The 18,178-nt window shown below is 41.1% G+C and overlaps 1 protein-coding gene across 1 annotated transcript in view; it reads left to right on the top strand.

Moving 5' to 3' along the window:
* Window positions 1-18,178, top strand: part of MORC1 (MORC family CW-type zinc finger 1) — a 162,162-nt gene that overhangs the window by 125,764 nt on the left and 18,220 nt on the right. Inside the window, exons 21-22 of the mRNA XM_060640085.3 lie at window positions 14,135-14,204; window positions 16,333-16,399. Of these exons, the coding sequence (XP_060496068.1) occupies window positions 14,135-14,204; window positions 16,333-16,399 (137 nt within the window). The remainder of the gene's footprint in view (window positions 1-14,134; window positions 14,205-16,332; window positions 16,400-18,178) is intronic.

The raw sequence follows: 18,178 nt of genomic DNA, 5'->3' as shown, positions 1-18,178 counted from the left end.
TGTACTATAATTTAAGAGTTCATTTAGACATTAGAATTTAACGTCAGGAAAAAATCCGTTCAGTGCTTCCTTTTATCAGAATATGAATTTTATTACTCACTATAGTTCTCTTTTTACCTTGATCACCAAGAAGCTTATAGCTAAACTTTAAGAATAACTGTAGTCACCTAGATATTTGCTATTTGTTGACATGATAATATAAGAGAGAGTATTTAGAAAGGGGACTGGCCTCATCATATCTGTCTTTAGGTAAGATATCTCAAAATGCTATTTGGAATTGTGGATTAAGTTTTATTTGCCAGTGAGCCAATAAGGAACATGGGTTTTCGGACTTCAGCCTAATTTCTGTGCCCATCAGCAGAAAATCATCGTCAGAAAGGACATGGTATAACAATAATGGAGGTTTTATTTAAAAATTTTTTCATTATAGAAAATTTCAGACATACTACAGTCAGCTCCTGTGTGCCCATTTCCCAGCTCTGCAGTGACCCACTCATGGCCAGTCTTGTCTCATCCACATCCCTTACCTACCCCCTTACTCTCAGGCATCACATCACTTCATCAATAAACTATCATTGTTTGAAGAAGCCATCTGAAGGATGTGATTTGTGAAAGGGTGCAGGAAAAACCTTTATATCGACAAAAAGGAACAACTAAATCCAGGTTCCGAAGAAAGGGAACACCAAAGTACAGTAGAACCTTGGTTGTGAACATAATTTGTTTGGGAAACATTCTTGTAATCCAAAACACTTGCATATCAAAACATATTTCCCCATAAGAAACAATGGAAACTCAGTTGATTCATTCCACACTTCAAAAATACTCATATAAAAATGATTACAATATTGTAATATAATACAAAATAATAAAGAAAATACAAAATGCAAAGAAAAGTAAACAAATTAACCTGCACTTACCTTTGAAAATTTTTGTGGCTGGTGTGAGGGAGACGAGAGAGGAGGGTTATTGTGTAGGACAGCTTTCACTATCACTGACGGAATCACTGCTGTCTATTGGCTCAATGGAATCTTTTTCTTTTCCTGCAACTTTAACAAGGAACTTATCCAATGACACTTGCTTTTGCCTCCTTTTGATGATTTTGTGGAAATGTGACATTGCATTGTCATTAAATAGATTCATCACTTGCACTGCTACAGCCTTTTTCAGGTAGTGCTTTTCTATAAAATTTTGCACTGTTTCCCACATTTTACACACTTCCCTAATCTCACTGGAAAAGATGCAGACGTAGACTTCTTATAAAATCTTTCAATTTCAGCCACTTGCACCTCATTTGTACTTCTCGATGATTTCCTTCTTAACTTCCACTGTAATCATCTCCTTCTTACCGCCTTTCTTTTCAACCTATTGATGCATGGGGGGCCATTGTATACCCTCGCACGATGCTGACTACAGTACAGTATAATACACTCGTGCCATATACTGTATTTAATGTAACTGGCAATAAGGCAGCAGAGGAAAGGGTCTATATCTGCAGGCAGCCTGACCTAGATTGAAGCAAAGCTTTCCTAAGCTTACTCTTGTATGGAAAAACAAAGGACTGTCCATAGGTGCTTTGAATTGACAAAAAAAAATACATTAGTGCCTGTTTCAGGCACCTTCCAACGTTCTGAAAAATCGCTGATTTCTGCCAAACACTGTGGCCTGAGACTGAGAATCCGAGCATGGGAGATGATCACCCATAATCCTACGAGAGAGAGAGAAAGAGAGAGAGAGAGAAGAACCATTGGCTCAGTTGTTATCATGTGATGTTCAGTGTCACGTACTACTCATGTTGCAAGACATTGCTCATTTATCAAGTTAAAATTAATTACAAATGTTTGCTCATCTTGCAGAACACTTTCAGACCAAGTTACTAGAAATCCAAGGTTTTACTCTGTTTTCAAAAGGAAAAGGGTCAAAATTTAATCAGTGGCCAGAAAGGAAGAGAAAGCTCAACTAGTGTTGTAAATAACACCGCCTCTTTGAAGCAAACCATGATGTAGCTGCACCTGTGAGCAGTACTAGTCAAAGCCTGCTTTCCAGAATCTGGTTGGCATGTTTTCCACATGGCCATTGCTTTGTCACCTCCCTAGGCTTTGCATATAGCTTTTAGCAAGTACTTTTTCATAAATTAGGTCTGACATTTGTATTAAAATTGTTGTTGTCTTTTCATGTAATATTTCTCAAGTTTTGTGTTACTTGTGTGTGTGTGTGTGTGTGTGTGTGTGTGTGTGTTAGGATTTGTTTGTGCCCCATTGATTTTAGCAGGAAGTCTGTTCTCAAACTCAGTGTGTCTAATTAATTTGGATAAATATGCATTATCCACAGATGCACATTAATTTCTCTGTTTGGCTGTAGTTGCAGGAATTTCAGTAGGACATAATTACTTCTGAATATTTGTCTGTCTGTACTTTCTTAAACTCAGAAATTAAAAAATGGTTCTTCTTCACCCCTGGGCTTATACCCAGTTATCTTCTACTTGTAGTGCTTATATGTGTATGTGTATATGTGCACGTGCTTTAATTCTGACTCTGTACCTGTCTCATTTAAAGAAGGAAGGCACTGGGGTGCCTGGGTGGCACAGTCGGTTGGGCGTCTGATTTCAGCCAGGTCACAATCTCACGGTCTGTGAGTTCGAGCCCCGCGTCAGGCTCTGGGCTGATGGCTCGGAGCCTGGAGCCTGTTTCCGATTCTGTGTCTCCCTCTCTGTCTGCCCCTCCCCCGTTCATGCTCTGTCTCTCTCTGTCCCAAAAATAAATAAAAAACGTTGAAAAAAAAATTTAAAGAAGGAAGGCACTGAGGGCTAACAGTGCTGCAAAAGGTTATCACTTAGAGAGGAACAATTCGATACCATACACAATACTTCGCACCCCCTCACAATCAGGTGGTTTTACTATTTTGGTGAAGTTACTGGGGCCCTGGGCCTTATTTTCAAGTGTAATAGGCTCAGAAATATATGTTCTGTACATCAAATAGGGTCCATCTCACAGGGATGATTTTTCATTATCCAAACTCATGAGACTGTTGTATAAGAGCATAATGGCAGTTGGGTCATTTGTAAGATAAACACAGCCTCTGTCCACTTGGAAGGCACATGCTGACTTACACCATGCATTCTCACCCTTTATGCCAATCTGCATGGGCTGGCCGATTACAGGCTGACAGTTACTGGTGAGTTATGTGCCTGAATATTTAAAAGGCTTCCAGCTAAGACAGGCTGCCATATCCACCTCCCTTAAAATGCATGACAGGGCCGATGTTACCAATGTGACTAACGCTAAAAGGGCGCTAGCCCAGCACCCAGGCCCTGTGTCTATCTGTGCTCCTAGGAATGTATCTTCACAATGTATGGAGAACAGGTCCATGCTGATAAGCACATTCTTTCTTTGGTTGTGTCTGTCAGTCTGCCTTTTGAACGGATTTTTTTCATATTAACGTACTTCCTTTTTCTCTCTTCCAAATTTTGGGCTCACCTCACTCTGGCTGTCCTCCTGACAGTTGTGCAACTTTGAAATGGCGAGAATGTTGATGGCTTTTCAGATCTCTGTCGAATCTGACATTGCTGGTTACTGCGGCCATGGTATCCCTCGTCTTCCCGAGACCTCTCATCTGTGGCACTCAGCCTTACCACTGTTTCACCCTTTTACCTGACTTCTTCCTCCACTCCTTCTGCCTCATTCTTTTATTTATTTATTTATTTATTTATTTATTTATTTATTTATTTATTTACGTTTCTTTTGAGACAGAGAGAGACAGAGCATGAACGGTGGAGGGGCAGACAGAGAGGGAGACACAGAACCGGAAGCAGGCTCCAGACTCTGAGCTATCAGCCCAGAGCCTGACGCGGGGCTTGAACTCACGGTCTGTGAGGTCGTGACCTGAGCTGAAGTCGGACAGTTAACCGACTGAGCCACCCAGGCGCCCCCCTCTGCCTCATTCTTGATGGAATGCTCCTCATATTCCTTTCTCTTCAAGGCCTATGGTCTATTGAAGCTGTTTTTTAGGAAAACATATTCTTTTGTTTTCTTTTCTCACTGAGATAATCCTCATTTTCTAGTCATTTTTAATGTTTGTCTCTGTGTTCCACACTGTGTCTCACATTTAACATGCTCCCAAATCATTCGTGTGGCACTTTGGGTTTCGTTTTCCTTATCTCCAGTTGCTTTTCTGATCATGTAGTTCACTGGTGTTGCCTCTGTAGCCTTTTTTTCCCATGTTGATATTAATTTATACTTGGCCTGTTAGCCAGTGCAGTCCATGCGTTTTCAAAGTCCACGCAATGAGAGTGTTCTTGGTAAGACCTTGCACGTCATCTGGCACTGTGGAAGTCTCCAACTGGGATTCAGTTAAAACTCTATGCATTTTCTATAGATTAAAAAAGTGTCATGAAAATAATGAGGAGTTTTTTAAGAACATTTCAGACCTCTCCAAAATGCCCAGGTAGCCTCCCCATTGGACCTTTGGGGATGATACGTGTTGGGCTATCTGTTTGCACTGCAGCAAATTTCTTTTGTTATTTTTCATGAGCTCATCAGCTCAGCTGCAGTTCCCTCCACCACTTCAGGGTAGCAAATGTGATCCAGATTTATTATCTCTGACCCTGTAAGACTGTATTCTTCTGAAATTATGCTATGTGTGTGCCTGGATATGTTAGTTTTAGTGGGATTAGCCTTTCCTCTTTCTCTGTGGCCATGATGAAATTGAGGCCCCGTGCTTCACATATATCATCTCACCCAATTCTCTTTTTAACCTGAGGGGTAAGTTCTCTTTTCATCCCCATCTTGGAGGTGGGGAAAATAAACTTGCTCAGAGTTACACTGCCAGGAAGTGATCACCTTGAGCCCCAGCTGTTCAGCTTGAACTCTCAGTTTCTTCACTGCATCTCCTTATGACTTCTCCACTTGTCATCCATATACTGTCCCCCATGTCCGTTCACCCAGCCCATTCCACACAGGTTGGTTGGAGTACACAAATACACTTTACTCAGGGGTGAGGATTTCTAGGTACAAATAAATACTGCATTGATTAATAATTAGCATTTGGGCTTATACAGGTTTCCTAAGTTCCATAGATGGGCCTTCTCCAGCCAAAAGTCTTGAATTCATTTCAAAAAATCAATCCATCCTCCTTGCCCACATTAAGCTAACTTCCCTTTAGCACATTTCCCCCCCTTATATACCCTAAATCTGACCTATCCAGTAAAGATCTTTTCTGCTTAAGACCTGACTCTAATCTTTCCTGTCAACCCGGAGTCACATAGTAATCATCAGGATCATCATCACAGGGATGATTCCTGGAAAGGAGAATCTTTTCCTTGTCCAGGGCTATCACTTGTAGTAATGTGGTTGTGGTCCTAACTTGGCCATCAACCCCTTCCATGAGCTGGCATTGCCTGATCTTTGGCCTCCAGAGAATTCTATTATTTTTCATCTTCCATGCTCAAAATACATCCCTGCCCTCTCTTTTGATGAATACTGGATATTCTGAACTCCTTCTGTCTCAGGCATTTTGAATCCTACGTGTAAGGTTCAAAATATCTCCTAGTTAACCCCAGATGGGAGGAAGAAGAAATTCTTTTAGGTGACCTCTTATAATGCACTAGCCTCTGTCAGGGGAATCAATGTCTGAGTGAAGGTTACCACAGTTTTGCTTTACCAGAACATTGCCCTGCGGTACTATTGTAATTAAAAGTTTGTCTAAGTTCAATTAAAAACTCTGGTGCCTTGCTATGTGATATATTGGCAGTTCAGCTTTACTCCAGGCAAAATTTTGGCATCTGAACTCCATACCATCCCAGTGCCCTTCAAAATGAAGCCATCTGATCAGCTGTAACTACCCTATGCTTAGCAGAAGCAATAAAAATAAAAGCAAAGCAGTGGGACTAGATTACCAAGCATCCTAGCAAGGAGGTCACCGTCTCAAGTTATCATAGCAGATGAGATGTAAGAAGAGACTGTACAGACTAGGTGTCCTAGGGTGTCTGTTCTGAAAGGTGACTGGGAAAATTAGGCTGCCAAACTCCAGCAGATTGTCAGGAAAGGAAATGATCAGTTTGAAGAAACTTTCAAAATTCAGTAACACCAGGGGAATAAAATTACAAATGCCAACAGTAAGAGAAGTTGAGTGGGAATAATTTTCTGACACTCAAGTCAGAGTGATAAAAGTACCAACTTTTTGTTGCACGTGTCTATGCTTTTATTCATCTTGGTGGAGTATGTGTTCCAAATTGACATTATGCATATTTTCTGACTCTAATATGAAGCAGCATTTACCGCCTTCCTGAATACTGGTATTTGCTGTTTTTCCAAATTTTATAATAATCATTTTTTTGTGTGTCTGCTCTGAATATCAGTAGCAAAGCTAGGTTGCTCAGACAGTGAAAGAACATTTGTTGTGGTTATTTCAGGTTAGGTTAGACCTGCCTATTTTTATTTTATTTTATTTTATTTTACTTTATTTTATAAGTTTATTTTGAAAGAGGAGAGGGGGTGCCAGCGGGGGAGGAGCAGAGAGAGAGACGGAGAGAGAGAATCCCAAGCAGGCTCCACACTGTCAGCACAGAGCCTGACACAGGGCTCTATCCCATAAAATGTGAGATCATGACCTGAGCTACAATCAAGAGTTTGACACTTAACCAACTGAGCCACGTAGGTGCCCCCTAGACCTGCCTATTTAATAACCAGGAATAATACCACCATTTTGGTTGGACTGACTTGAGTCTTTTTGTCCTCTGTGGCCATTTCAGTCATTTTTGGCTTGCACCTGTCCTCAAGCACAGATTGGCAGATGGATTCATTTCATTTTCTGCAGACACTTTAGAAAACTTACTGGCCAGATCGTCGTTGACAGATGTATTTCAAGAGTTTGGCAGTGGAGTCTCTGTATTTGCTATGAAAGAAGTAACCTCTATTGTCTAGCCCAGAATGTGGCACTCTCTGGGGCTAAAGAAAGATATATGAATAAAGGAATGAGTGGGTGGAAGCATCTTTCTGTCTCAGAACTAAGTCCTTTACCAGTTACACCTGGTTAGCATTTGGGGGCATCTTTCAAAAGAGGCTGATTCCAGCTCAGGAAAGTCATCAACTGGCTGTGAATCCCTAGGGCCACTGACAGGGGCTCCGTGGCATGTCACAAAATCTGGGGGACATCTGGAATAGCTGATGAGTTTCCAGTGTCTATGTCTATCCTCTGTGGCAGCCAAACAAGACCAAACCACGGCACCCCAAAAATAACAGTTAACAGCGCTCTGTTTGGTCAGCAGTGCTATATGACAATGAGGTGAAAAGATGACTCAGCCGCAAAGCAAGTAGAGAGAGAAGAAAAACAACCTGCATAGCCAGTCCCTAAATCAGCTGCATTCACCCTAAATATGTATCATTTTTCCAACTCCTAATAGAAATTGTTTTTTAATGGGAAACTGCTCGGGTATCGCAAAAACATGATTTCAGATGATCGAAGTTGCCTTACTTTCAAAAACAGGCCATTTCTTAGTTTTCCTGGTTGATGATGTTACCATTGCTTCTATATGAACTTGTAGAATGCTGTGATTGTTGCTAACGGCATCAGAAATTTCACAGGCGGAGCCAGCTCCTTTATGAGATACAAACCAGAGCTGCCCTGAGGGCTTCAGAGGAAAAATGGTCTATGCTCACTCTCCACAGCATAATTCATCAACTCACCAGCAGACTTGCAACAGACACAGAGTCAGTATATGAGACAGCCAGCGCCGGACCTAAAGGAAAATCTCTTGAGCAACTTATGAATCTGAATATTCAAGTGCCAGTGACTGCCAGCAACCATGAATGTTAAGACGAATGTATTGAACAGTACTATGTTAGAGATTTTGAGAGACACGCGTGAAAAATATATGATACTTGCTCTAAAGGAGCAGGAAAATTGGAAGATAATTTTACAAAACCACGTGTTAGCATTATTTTACGGAACGTTGACAGGCTCTGTGCTCTGACAGACCCAGGTTCAAATTCAAACTTACCTGCCGCTTGTCAGTTGTATCAACTTATGGTCTTCTGTTTTCTTGTCTATAAAATGGGAATAATAATACTATCTACTTTCAAGGTTTTTATGAGAATTAATGTGATGATTTGTGCACAGAATGAAAATAGTTATTTGTGTTATGAAAAACATTTTTAAAAGCCATTTTATGAAGAGGGAAAATTCAAGCCTTAATTGGTTGGGCCAGGAGATGGGAGTAAAGAATGAAAATTGAGAGAATGAAATCACTTTGTGGAAGCAAAGGGAGAGCTAGAGGGGGTGTGTGTGAGGGGTTGAGGGAAGGAAAAGGGTAATCCCGAAGCTGAAAACCTGGTGTTGTGGAATTGGAATTGGAGAGGCTGGAGGGGAAAGTGTGGGGAGAGAGGTGAGAAGGCAGGCAACGGTTGAGGAAATAGATATAGAGGTGCTTCATGGTGATTTGAAATTGATTTTTGCCGTGTATCACCATTGCTTCCATTTCTGAACACAGTCTTCAGTAAAGTCTATGTTTATTAATGCTTCATAGAGATGGGTTTGTTTTTGGGAGATGGACCCAGGTTCTGCTCTGATGTATCATGCAAGAATCAAGGCTGCTACGAGATTCCAGTCTTGTATGGGTTACATAGATAAGATGCTTGGCTATTAATAATAATAGAAACTGTAATTATGATTCATAGTTTCTCAGAGAAAGGAAGAAATCAGTATGGGCTGGAGTAAATAAAAAGGAAAGAGAAGGACTTGCATTTGTCTTGAAAGGTGGGAAGCATTTACAAGAGGGAAAGAGGGAAAGGCACACCAGATAGAACTGCATGGGCAAAGGTGGCCAAGGTGTGGAGGCAAAAGTGTATGTGGTGCTTCTAGAAAATTCTGAGGACAGCCGTCTGGTTATAGCAGAGGGAGTTTGTTAAGAAGTACTGGCATTATGTTCTGATAACTTAGAATAACATTGAGAAGGGCTTTGAAAGCCAGGTAAAGAGTTTGAACTTGAGGTAGTAACCAGTCAGGATCTGTGGGTACTTTTTGAGAGGGAACATTTAACCATGGAGATTTCACTTAGAAAACTTGATTCGGGGGTGCCCGGCTGGCTGGCTCGGTCAGTGAAGCGTCCAAACTCTTGGTTTCGGCTTGGGTCATGATCTCATGGTTTGTGAGTACGAGCCCCACATCAGGCTCTGTGCTGATAGCATGGAGTCTGCCTGGGATTCTCTGTCTCCTTCTCTCTCTGCCCCTCCCATGTATGCTTTCTTTCTCTCTCTCTCTCTCAAAAATAAGTAAACTTTTTTTTTAAATTAAAAAAAAAAATGAACTGGGTTGTGATAAAGCTGCTGTACTCTACTGGGCAAAGGAGAAACTAAAGACCAAAGAATCAAGTCTCATCTGCTGCCTAAAGATTGTAGTATAAGGATGACAAGGAAAATGGAACCATTTGGAAGGAAAATGAGCAGAAACTGGAGAGGAGCATGGGAGACTAAACAGTGACAGAAGTTTTGAGACGGCAGCCTGGAACAACATGTTATTGCAAATAGGAAGAGAAGAGCTGACCAGGGGATCTGAGTGGGCAAATGTGGGACTAAAGATCTGAAGTTTCAGCAAAATGTTCCAGTGCAGGCACCCTGAAGTCAGTTGGAAATAACTGGAGCAAAGATGAAAAGTTAGGGTTGATGATGCTGATCAGGCCATTGTTTGCATAAGGGTGAAAGTTTAACCCCCTGAAATTTTAACAGGTTCATTGAAGGATTAAGTGTAGACAGAAAAATTCATGTCCTAGGAGATTTGGGACACAGAAGGCTATAGAAATCAAGGGAAGAAGGAATTGCAAGGGACTTCTTATGCTTCCCCATCTTAGTGAATGGCCTCGCCATTCATAGTTACTCAGGCCACAGCCTGGGAGGTATCCTGAATTCTCTCCTCCTTTCACACGGGGGTGCTCACCCCTCTCAGCCAATTGTGCCTAATCAGCCTTTGAATGGACCCCCTGTGCTTTCCTCCTCTATAGCCACCACCCTGACTGATTCACCAACATCTCTGTCAGGGCCACAGCAATGGCCCTGTCAATGATTTCACTGCTTCTGTTGGCCTCCACTGTCTAAAAATCCGACTGTTTCATTTAAAAGATAAGTCACATCACGTCATTCTCCTCCTCCGAACCCTCCAGTGGCTTCTGCTCACACTGAGAACAGAATTCAGTGTTCTTGCTGTGCCCTCCGAGGCCCTAGATGACCTAGCCTGACCTCCTTTGCATTCTCATCCTTACCACTTGTCCCTTCATTCATTCCACTGTCGCCACCCTGACCTTCCTTGACCGCCAACTCCTTAAGCTCATTTTTGCTTCCCTGACTTTTCCTTGGCTGTTTGCAATGCCTGGACTCCACTTCCCCCAGCAACACGCATGTACTGTCAAGACTTTCTTTGATTCTGTGAGTATACTGAGTGTCAGTTACTCTCCTAGACATTGGGGATACAGAAGGAAGATAATGGGCCATGCTCCCCATCCTCGTAGCGCTTCCATTCTAGTGGGGGCAGTCAGACCACAGACAAGACAAAGAAGTAAACTGTGTGGCAGGGTAGATAATGGTAAGTGCTAAGGAGAACAGTAACACAGAGGAAAGGGTAGGAGGTGTCAGTGTTGGGCGTGGCGAGGGTGAGTACAGTTTTTCACAGAGTTGGCAGGAAAGGCCCGACTGAAGGAAGTTTGAGGAAAAACTAGAAAAAAGTTGGAGGCACAAGCAAATCAACAGCAAACAAACCAAAGACATTGAGAGAAGAGGGTACCCGGCATGTGTATGGAAAAGTGGTAGAGGGGAGAGGTGGAGGATGCAGAGTGAGAACACCAGGGTCCGGAAAGGCAGCGGGGCTCAGGTGTGGTGTACCTGGGCTCTTGTCTTTCTCTTGCCCGTGTTTCTTTTCTTCACAGAACTTAACATAGCTATCTTTTTATTTACTTAACATCTCTTTTTTCCCCTCACTAGAAAATAGCCCATAAGGCAGGACTTTGTATTCTTTATCATAACAGTGTTTGACCCATACTGGGAACTCAATTTTATTGAATATATTTATGGATGAAAGAGAGGAGCCTAGAACATAATGTTTACTATGGAAGAGTGAAAACAGAAAGGGCCTTTGAATTTATTTTTAGATTTTTTTTTTAATGTTTATTCTTGAGAGAGACAGAGCATGAGCAGGGGAGGGGCAGTGAGAGGGGGAGACACAGAATCAGAAGCAGGCTCCAGGTTCTGAGCTGTCAGCACAGAGCCCGATGCAGGGCTCGAACCCACAAGCCATGGCCTGAGCTGAAGTTGGATGCTTAACCAACTGAGCCACCCAGGAGCCCAGAAAGGGCCTTTGAGTTTGGCAGGAAGGCGTTACTGGTCTGGTAGCGTTTTTGGGTCCTTGATAATAGTAAATGCTTGTGGTAGACGTGGGAGGAGCAAAGAAATAGAAGGAAAGAAAGCAGAAAAAGGGATACCAACCAGTTCTTAAACATCCTTAACAGCTGAATTAGATAAATGTTACACAGCTGGCTGTGGTGTGTTTTTTTTTTTTCCCTCTAACTTATTTATGATTTATTTATCCCCTTAAATAGATACTTCACAAAATTGAGCATGTGGTATTATGCTGATCCCCTGCATCCTTTGGAGAAATGACAAATCCCACTCTGCTCATTGTTAACATAATTTTAATTAAGGGATCTAAAACCCCATGTTAAGACTTGACTATAATCTCATTTACTATGTGGGAGGTGTTATCAGTTTCATGACTGAGGTAAAATCTTAGGAAAGAGATATCCCCAAACTGCAGAGTATGAAACACAGTTAAGCCTAAGAGACTGGAGAACACTTCTTTAATGAAATGATGTATATGAAAGAGCTTTGTAAGTAGTATCAAAATATACAAATAGTGTCATTGAAAAGACAACTGCCTGTCTTATTGTCTCAACTTGAAACAATTCAGACCTTCAAAGCCACAAGTACATTGTAATAGAAGACGGCATCCTACGAACTCAGATATTTACACAGTGTTATTTGAAAGGAAATACTGTAGGTGTGAATTGTTTATCCAAAATCTTTCAAGCATCTCTATGCCAAAGAATAAAGAAAATACGAGAAAGGAAAAGAAAAAAAGAAAACCTCTCCTGCAGTACAGATGGGAAAGCTTTGTTTGGGTACCATTTTTTGGAAGGAGGGGACATATCTGATGCTCTCACAGAAACAGCCGCTACAAGGCAGGGCTCAAAGCAGGGAACTAAACAATAAAATGCAAAAGCAATTAATTTCATGAGGCTGTGCTGATAACACCACCAACAAAAGTTCCTTACTGGGAGTGCTGTCAGTTTTGTTAATCTTGGTTGCTTCCGTCTTGTCTGATTTTTATCACAAGGAAGAGGTACCAAAGAAAATGAACACATTCCAAGCAGGATTATCATGGATTACAATAAAGTGATTATATAATTAGAGGCATCACATCGTTCCTCTTGTCAGCTTATTTTATGGTTGCTGTTATGCTGCTTATAAACTGGTCAAAAATGTTTAGTTCAAAGTTAGAGGCACTTAAAAAAGCATGTAGATTTCCTGTATATATCAGCACATTAAAAGAAAACCTTAAGTTTTATGATACATCAGAGATAAATAAGATGTACATTTTAAGGTCATTTTGCAAAATCAACTTTAAAAAATACGTGCGCTTTATTTACTTCTGGGGCACAAATTTTTTTACAGTATAAGTACAAAACTATTCTGAAATGGACAAAAGCATCTTAGAATCAGTTTTATTTATTTGCCCTTACCTAACAAGGCTTTTCTTTTGATGGACTTGAGTGAAATAGAAACAGCAATGATGGACAGCCTCAAAGGCCTTCTGTTGCTAGGCTACATGTGTGCCCATTTAACCTGCTTCCTGATGGAGCACAGTTTCCAGAGTGCCGTGTAAAATATATGCCTGTGTTTCCTGGGAGGAGAGAAAAGGTGGGAGATAGCCTCTCCCTCCCATGTCTGTTTGGCAGGGCGGAGGGTGATTGAAAGGCGTAGGACACAGACACGGTGGGCAAGCTCCAGAAAGCCAACAGCTCCGTGCCTTCCACGAGGTCATGGACGTGGGGACACAGTTGTGTCTCAGCACCTGTTCGGTGGTCTTCAGATCAAGGAGCTTTTGCCTTACCCCTGCCTTCTCCATTTTTCTCTTCTGCTGCCTGTTTCCCCACCTTCTCACAGATTTGCAAAATACACAAAGGGAACGTTCTGGGTCCATTTTCCTGAAGGGCATAAACTAACTCTCTCTCTTTCTGATCTAAAGAAGTACATTCCCAAAATGTAAGTTTGTCTTGTGTGAGCCTTGCAAAATGGGTCTTCAGGATTCCCAAAGCAATGGCGGACATGGCTTCTGGATGGCACACTGTTCCCCTCAGCTCTCACAACTCCCACTTCCCCCACAACCCAGACAACAAACACCCACACCCACCCACACACACACACACACCCCCTTACTCTCAAGTGCCACCCACTCTACTGGCTTTAACACATTAAGGCTCCACAACCCCTTTTAGGCAGATTTCTAGGAATTCGGTCAAATGACCAGGCGACCCTTCTGTCAACACCCAAGTGTAATCCCCATCCCCATCCATGTCTTCTTCCCCATCATACTTTGGGGCCTCAGGTCCCAGGCCGCAACCTCCCCAAGGTTTTCATTGCACTGATTGTACTGATGTACATTTCATTGCGTGACACTGATTGACCTCATGCTCTGTGTCTGCTCCGTATGGACCACAAGTGTGATAAGCCTCCTCAAAACAGCAGAGGCTCCATCATTGCTCCTGGTGAATCAAATACTTGGCTTGTTTGTTGGAGTCATTGTTACATTCACGTAAGATATGGATTTTTAAAAATATATGTACAGATATTGATAGAAGTATCAAAACCCCTATATAGAAATGGCAGAATTATGTATGACAGTTTTGATGTAACCATTCTTGAGATGCACACCAATATAATTTTCTACAGCTCACATGATTGTCTCCCTTCACAACATGCACGTTAACTGTACCCCTGGCCTCTCTCTCTGATGTGGGCACTGGTACTTAAGGTCATTTTGCACCCTGTGATATATCCTGTATTTTTGTGCAGCTTTAAGTAAACAGCTTGTTTTTCAGGTTTTAGATAAAAGTGACACTGATCTTTCATTGAAACAAGAAAAAAAGGAAGTTTCTCTTATGAAAAAAGGTAAAAAAAAAAAAAAGAATTCAGTTTACATCTATTACATCTATTAGCTGTAATGTTTGAGTTGTTTTCAATATGACTTATGTGGAATGTCACAAGTTTGGCAACAGTTTGGATTTTAAAAAGTAACAATTGGTTGTTCCAGAAGTGGGAAGAGGGGTGGGAAGAGAGTAAGCTGCCAATCTCATGTGATTTGAAGGGCCAAGGGACACTTTGTACCTAAGAAGGGGGCTCCCAGCACTGCCACACAGCCTGACGTCCCTCACAGTAGACTCATATCACCCTCTGCATTGAATTCTGTCTAGAAATTTGGAAAGAGTTGATATGAGCTCTTTAATTTTCAGACTGTATTTTGAAAATTATAATGACATTCCTCCTCCTTCAGTTATTTACTCCTTTTCCTGCTTTTCGTGATTCCCTTGAGATCACAAAGACTAGTTCAACACCCACATTCATTGGTTCCTTTACACCCATGGGATGTGCTTTCTCTCAGGTGAGAGGCTTGAACTTTTTTTAAACTTAGAGTTGCCTTCTTATAATATTCAATCCCAAACAATGTCCCAGGATAGAGAAGCTGGAAGCATCCTGGACTCAAAGTTTTGTTTTCTTAGTGTCTGCGTACTACTATGGCTAACTCTTTTATTATGTTATATTGTTGTCATTGTACCATTCTCTGTTTTATATTAATATTATACCATCGGGCCTAAGCAGCAAGTCTGTCATTTTCATTTGTCATCTTCTTATTCTGAAATAAGTTTGAAAGCCGTTCTTAGTCTCTCTAGTAAATCCCAGCTCATTTTGGCTATTGTTCCCAGTCCTTGTTGTATCGGGGTCCTTGCCATCATTGTGTGTTCACTTTTGGTGGTAAGCTCTCCCTTCCTTCATACTTTGTTGCTTCGGTAACCTAATCAGTCACTCACTCACGTCTTTATGTTTGAACCCATTAGTGAGATCCCTAAGAAATCACACTTTGTTTTTTCTGTTTCATCTTAATTAGGATAATTTGCAATCCCATAATCAGGATTTCTTTTGTAAGGCTCTCTTGATTTAAAAGCCAGTGTTGTATAGAAATTTCAAACTATTCACATGATTTCAAGTATGTGCCTGTTGAATTTCCAAATAGTAATGGAAAAATTGTTAATACAATTTTGATCCTAAAATTAATATTTAATTTCAAATGCTCGTCCTGGGTTTGGAAAGAACAAGTTGTGAAATATTTTCAAATGACTGTAATTATAGATTAGTTGGCTGTTGGGCTAAAAAAAAAAACTCACTTTTTATTATGCAAGCCAGTGAGTAAAATCAATGGTGCCTGCAATGTGCTTAGAAAGCCTCTTTTATTTAAAGGAGTCAGGCAGACCCTGAGCCATTCACCTACCATCTAAAACTTTCTTTGTTGCTGTGCTGTTCCACTTGGTGATGGCCCTAAACTTGCTGGCAAGGGTTCACTTGGTGGAACAAGATATTTGGACAGTTATCACAATGAATTCTAGAGACAGGTGGAAGAAGGATATATTGACTTATTGCTTATACTGCCCCCCATCTTAAAACCAATCCAAGGGGTCAAAGCATTTCTGCTCCTCTGTGGACTGTAGATGAATCACTACCCTCCCTGAACCTACAATTCTGAGGTTCTCTCAGTGAGAAGATCCACGAGATGACTCCTGAGTCTCTTCCTGCTTTAAAGTTTGACTCTCTATTAGAGACACGTTTCTGGTTAGGATCTGTTAGGATGTTTCTGAACCTGAACCTAAAGTGGAATAGAATGGGATCCTAGGGGGAAGACAGGAGGTGGTCTGGGCAGAGGCTGGTGAGAGAAGGGAATCCTGACGGCCCCCAGTAGTCCCCCCTATGCACACCAATAGCAGATAATAAGCATCATGAAAAAGAGCTTGCAAAAAACAAGTTACAGAGGTTCTTGGATTAGTACATACTAATACACTTTAATGCACTTTATTAAGAGGTTTTTATAAGTTGCATTAAGAACACACTGTGCAATTTTACAAGAGGATGTTTGACACACAAAGCCAGATTATCCACAAGTAGTTAATAAACCACCAAGACTTCTTTCAGTTCACTGTATTGTGTCATCATCAAAATGCAATTGTCTTCATTTTGTCTGTCTTTGAAGAAAAACAGGAGCTGTGTAGTGATACTCCAGAAATGAAGAGAAACGCTTCATTACCTAATCGGGAAAGGTGAGTGTACTGCAATTATACAAATTCCAAGTGAGTGCAATTACACTGTTGCAAAGTAATTATCAATGTTTAAATACAAGAAGAAAGAAAATAATAGCAACAAGCAAAGGCAATTAAGAATGGAACCTCATTTTACAAAGGAGACAAGAAAGAATAGAATACGGCTGGGTTTCTTACCTTTTTCCCAAACCTTTTCATTTTCTTTTGTGAGGATTGGGGATAATGAAATGGAGCAGGCTTAACTTCCTACTCACAGCAGGCAGCTAATTCAAATTACTGTAATATAGCCAAAGAACTGAAAGTGTCACATGTGTATAAGGTGTGAACATGAAATCATGAACTTGATTTTTTTTTTTTGCATGTGGCTCATTATCTTGTTGTTATATGTATATGTAATTATAATAATCATTGCTTGCTAGAATTTTCTTACGTGAGACTTTTGTCACTTTTAAGATAAAATCAACTGAATATTTTGGACGCCCAATAAAATAAAAAGAATGTTTTCAAGGAAGCAATCTCTTGCCCTCACTTAGGCAAACTTGTCACAGGTGCTTTCCAGGCATGTAGACCCTGTGTCTTTGAATCCAAATCCTGGGCTCTTTTTGCATGGGAGCACATTGGATTAAGTACCAGAAAAAAGCAGAGAGGAGTTTTATTTTCCACACTTGCTGACAAGAGGCATCCCTCAAATACTCAATTCCCCTCACTTCTCTGCTCTACTCAAAAGCCTGTCACGGCCCCATCACTTGCAAGTGACAAACTCCTTAGCACGGCACAAGTCCCCTTCAGTCCTGCCCCTCCCTGTAGCCCTTACTTTGCTTCCCAGAGTTTCTGAATTGCTTTTAGTTCAGCTTTATCACACTTCCCTCTCTTCGTCCGTATTGCTTCCTTTCCCCACTGCAAGCTGTACACCAGCCTTTTAGTCTTTCCTTCAAGTTCTGGTTCAAGTATTCTCTCCTCTGGGGACCCCAACTCTCGCAGGCAAACTCAGGATTTCAGACAGCCACTGTTGCAAGGGTCAGATTGTCATAATCCGTTCCACTTCAGTAATTACCTGTTAAATATCAGCCACATTCTGACACACAACGGTGAGCAACCCCATTGTCAAGACCAGTGGAATTGTCTGTCTGAATGTCTGTCTTCCCATCAGGCCCGGGGCCATATATTTTCTTCTTCATAACTGCAAGTGTCTGAGTCTCCATCCAAGCATCTCCACGTTCCATCGAAAATAGCTCACCCCACTCCTGACAAGGTGCACTATCAGATCGTAGCATCCTGCTTGGGTGTTTTCAGGGCACTTATTCCTATTGTAAAGTGTCTTATTGAATCATCTATTTATTTTAATATTTTACATTCTACCTTGCTGATTTTGTATATTTTTCACTAGGACCTAACTCACTCCATAAGAGCAGGGCTGACTTGCTCACCTCTGTGTCACTGGTGTCCAGAATAGCAACTGACTCAAAAGATGATACATTTGTTGATTGAATAAATGGTCCAGCTTTTCCCCCGTGATGTTGCTAGGCCACTTTATGGATAGTGGTTTAACCTAGAGTTATTTACTAAAATTTGAGTTAAATTTTAAAATCTATCCAAAAAACTAAAGCACGTGTGTGTGTGTGTGTGTGTGTGTGTGTGTGTGTGATATGTTTTAGCTTTGTATGAGGTTGTGTGTTGTTTTGAATCATCTTGGAATTATATCTACAGCATGAATGTTGGAACTATGGTCTAATTAAGACCATAGACAGTCTTTTCTTTTTAAGTTTATTTATTTTGAGA

The sequence above is a fragment of the Panthera onca genome, chromosome C2, assembly GCF_046562875.1.
Source record: "Panthera onca isolate mPanOnc1 chromosome C2, mPanOnc1 haplotype 2, whole genome shotgun sequence".
NCBI lineage: Eukaryota > Metazoa > Chordata > Mammalia > Carnivora > Felidae > Panthera > Panthera onca.
This window is presented reverse-complemented; position numbering and strand designations above follow the sequence as displayed.